Source organism: Crocodylus porosus, unplaced genomic scaffold, assembly GCF_001723895.1.
Source record: "Crocodylus porosus isolate Cpor-Errol unplaced genomic scaffold, CroPor_comp1, whole genome shotgun sequence".
Taxonomy (NCBI): Eukaryota; Metazoa; Chordata; order Crocodylia; family Crocodylidae; genus Crocodylus; species Crocodylus porosus.
Genome location: NW_017728931.1, coordinates 14,358,051 through 14,360,134, shown reverse-complemented (window position 1 = coordinate 14,360,134; position 2,084 = coordinate 14,358,051). Strand labels below are relative to the sequence as shown.

The following is a 2,084-nucleotide window of genomic DNA, read 5'->3' as shown; positions in this document are numbered from 1 at the left end:
AGTGCATGGGGGAACAGGGACTTCCCCAGTGCCTGCTGGTCCCCTCTGACTAGGGGATTACAGCCATTATGATCTGTAATGGCTTTAATATTTGTGTACATCCTTCATTTAAATATCCCCCAGTAATAGAGTAGTATTCTAGAGAACCTTGAACTGATGTAAAAAAAAAACAAACTTTCTCCTGTTTTTAGACTCTTGTGGCAAACAATTTTGGGAATCTGAGAGTGTCCTAGTGATGATGCAAAAGTTACCTGCTATTTTTCTTAGCATTGGGAAGATGGGAAATGAATTTACCCAACACTCTTCATTCTGAAATAATACCTGATCTGTGTTCAATCACATTACTTGTTAAAACAACTTGAGGAAATTCTTCAAATTTATGGGTTTTGTATCTGAGTAAAAGTTGTCTGACAAAAATTGCCTAACAGTTTTTAAAATATTAGGCAGTGTATGGGGACTGGATTTGTAAAAGACTAATAATATTTCTCTTGTACTTCAAGGTTAAACTTTCCAACCTGAATTTAGATGACCATGCGAAAAAGAAGCTTATTAAACTTGTAGGAGAGCGGTACAGCAAGGATACAGATATCCTTACCATTACAACAGACAGGTATGGTAACACGAGAAAAGCGTCTGTGGCTTTGGTCCTATTAGAAATTAGTGAAGATGTCTGCAGTAACATATCAATTTGTCTTACTCACCTAGTACTCCTTTCTGACCTAATGATGATGAAAGTAAGCTCTTCAGCTATTTTGTTTCTAAAGACATTCCTAATAATTGTCTCGAAGATGATGGCAAAGTATGGGTTTTTTTTAATTGCTATCTTATACATTTATTTAATGTATGTATTTATGGTTACATGCAGCGGAGTGTAAGGGAGTAGCTTATTTGCCAGAACAACCCACTGCATTTCAGAGGCTTATCCAAAAATGTGGTTCATTTGTAAACCAACATGTCCTAAAAATTAAGGATGTAATTCAGGAATAGGATACATGTTATTACTATGGGAGTGTCTCTTTGGCTACATAATGTTGTTTAAGTGCTTACTAGGTAATCTTTACAATTCTCTGACTGTAAATGTTATCCGCATTTTGTAGATACGGAAACTAAGAGTAACCATGACTGGTATGGAGTCTAATCAAGTTTTGTCATGAGCCTTTGTGTACCCAGTTAGAGCCGATCACCTCCTATTACAACTAAGCTTTATTAAATACAATTTATAATTACTTATTTCTGTAGGTTGTTCTATTGTTACCTACTATTAAGTTGAAGTCCCCTTTCCCAGTCTGCAGTGATTTCTTTAGAAAAATTAAAAATCTTAGTTTTGAAAAGATGAAGGTACAGCTGTGGTTTTCTGGCCAACATTATAACCTCTTACTTACTGGTTCTTGTGCCCCAAGGCTTTGAACAAGGGTGATGTGTCATCTTGTGGGAGCTGGCTGCTAGGCCCCCAGGATCATAGTTGTGTCCGAGCAGGTCTGTCAACAGCCCCTTGCTCCCAAGTTGTGACTTACTCCCATGGCAGGGCAGGGTGGAATAGACACCAGCCTGGGACTCGACATCCTCCAGCGGGGACTAAGTATGTGTTTATCAGCGGGGATCTGGGTTTTCCATTTGTGGGAAAACATGGATTTTCTCATTTAAAGGAAAAAAACATAGGAAGTGGCTGGTTTTCCCTTGCAGGCTAGCAAAGTTCCAGCTCGCAAGGGGCTGCTTGCAGCCAGGGGGAGCACAGCGCAGGGGGTGCCACATGCATGTGTTTGCACACAAATGCATGTGGCAGGCAGACAGCAATGGAAAGCAGCTCCCTCCAGGTAACTTTATGGGGAGAGGGGGCACAAACAACCTGGTGATGTATGCCCCTGAGACTCCTGTGCTCACAGGGGGCTGCTGGGCTGCAGCCTGGCCAGACTAGCTTGCTGGGGAGGGAGGATGGAGGAGGACAGCTGCAGCTGGACCCACTTCCTGGTGAAATGAAAGGGGCAGGAGGAGCTCTAATTTTTCCATGATAAAAAAGAAATTAAATCAAGCATCAAAATACATTGGTATTTAGAATTTATTTTATTATAATGATTGAGATATGG

General features: G+C 40.6%; 1 protein-coding gene across 1 annotated transcript in view; it reads left to right on the top strand.

Moving 5' to 3' along the window:
- MRPS35 (mitochondrial ribosomal protein S35) overlaps nucleotides 1–2,084 on the top strand; it is a 49,339-nt gene that overhangs the window by 23,032 nt on the left and 24,223 nt on the right. The window contains exon 6 of the mRNA XM_019544250.1: nucleotides 501–610. Within this exon, the coding sequence (XP_019399795.1) occupies nucleotides 501–610 (110 nt within the window). The remainder of the gene's footprint in view (nucleotides 1–500; nucleotides 611–2,084) is intronic.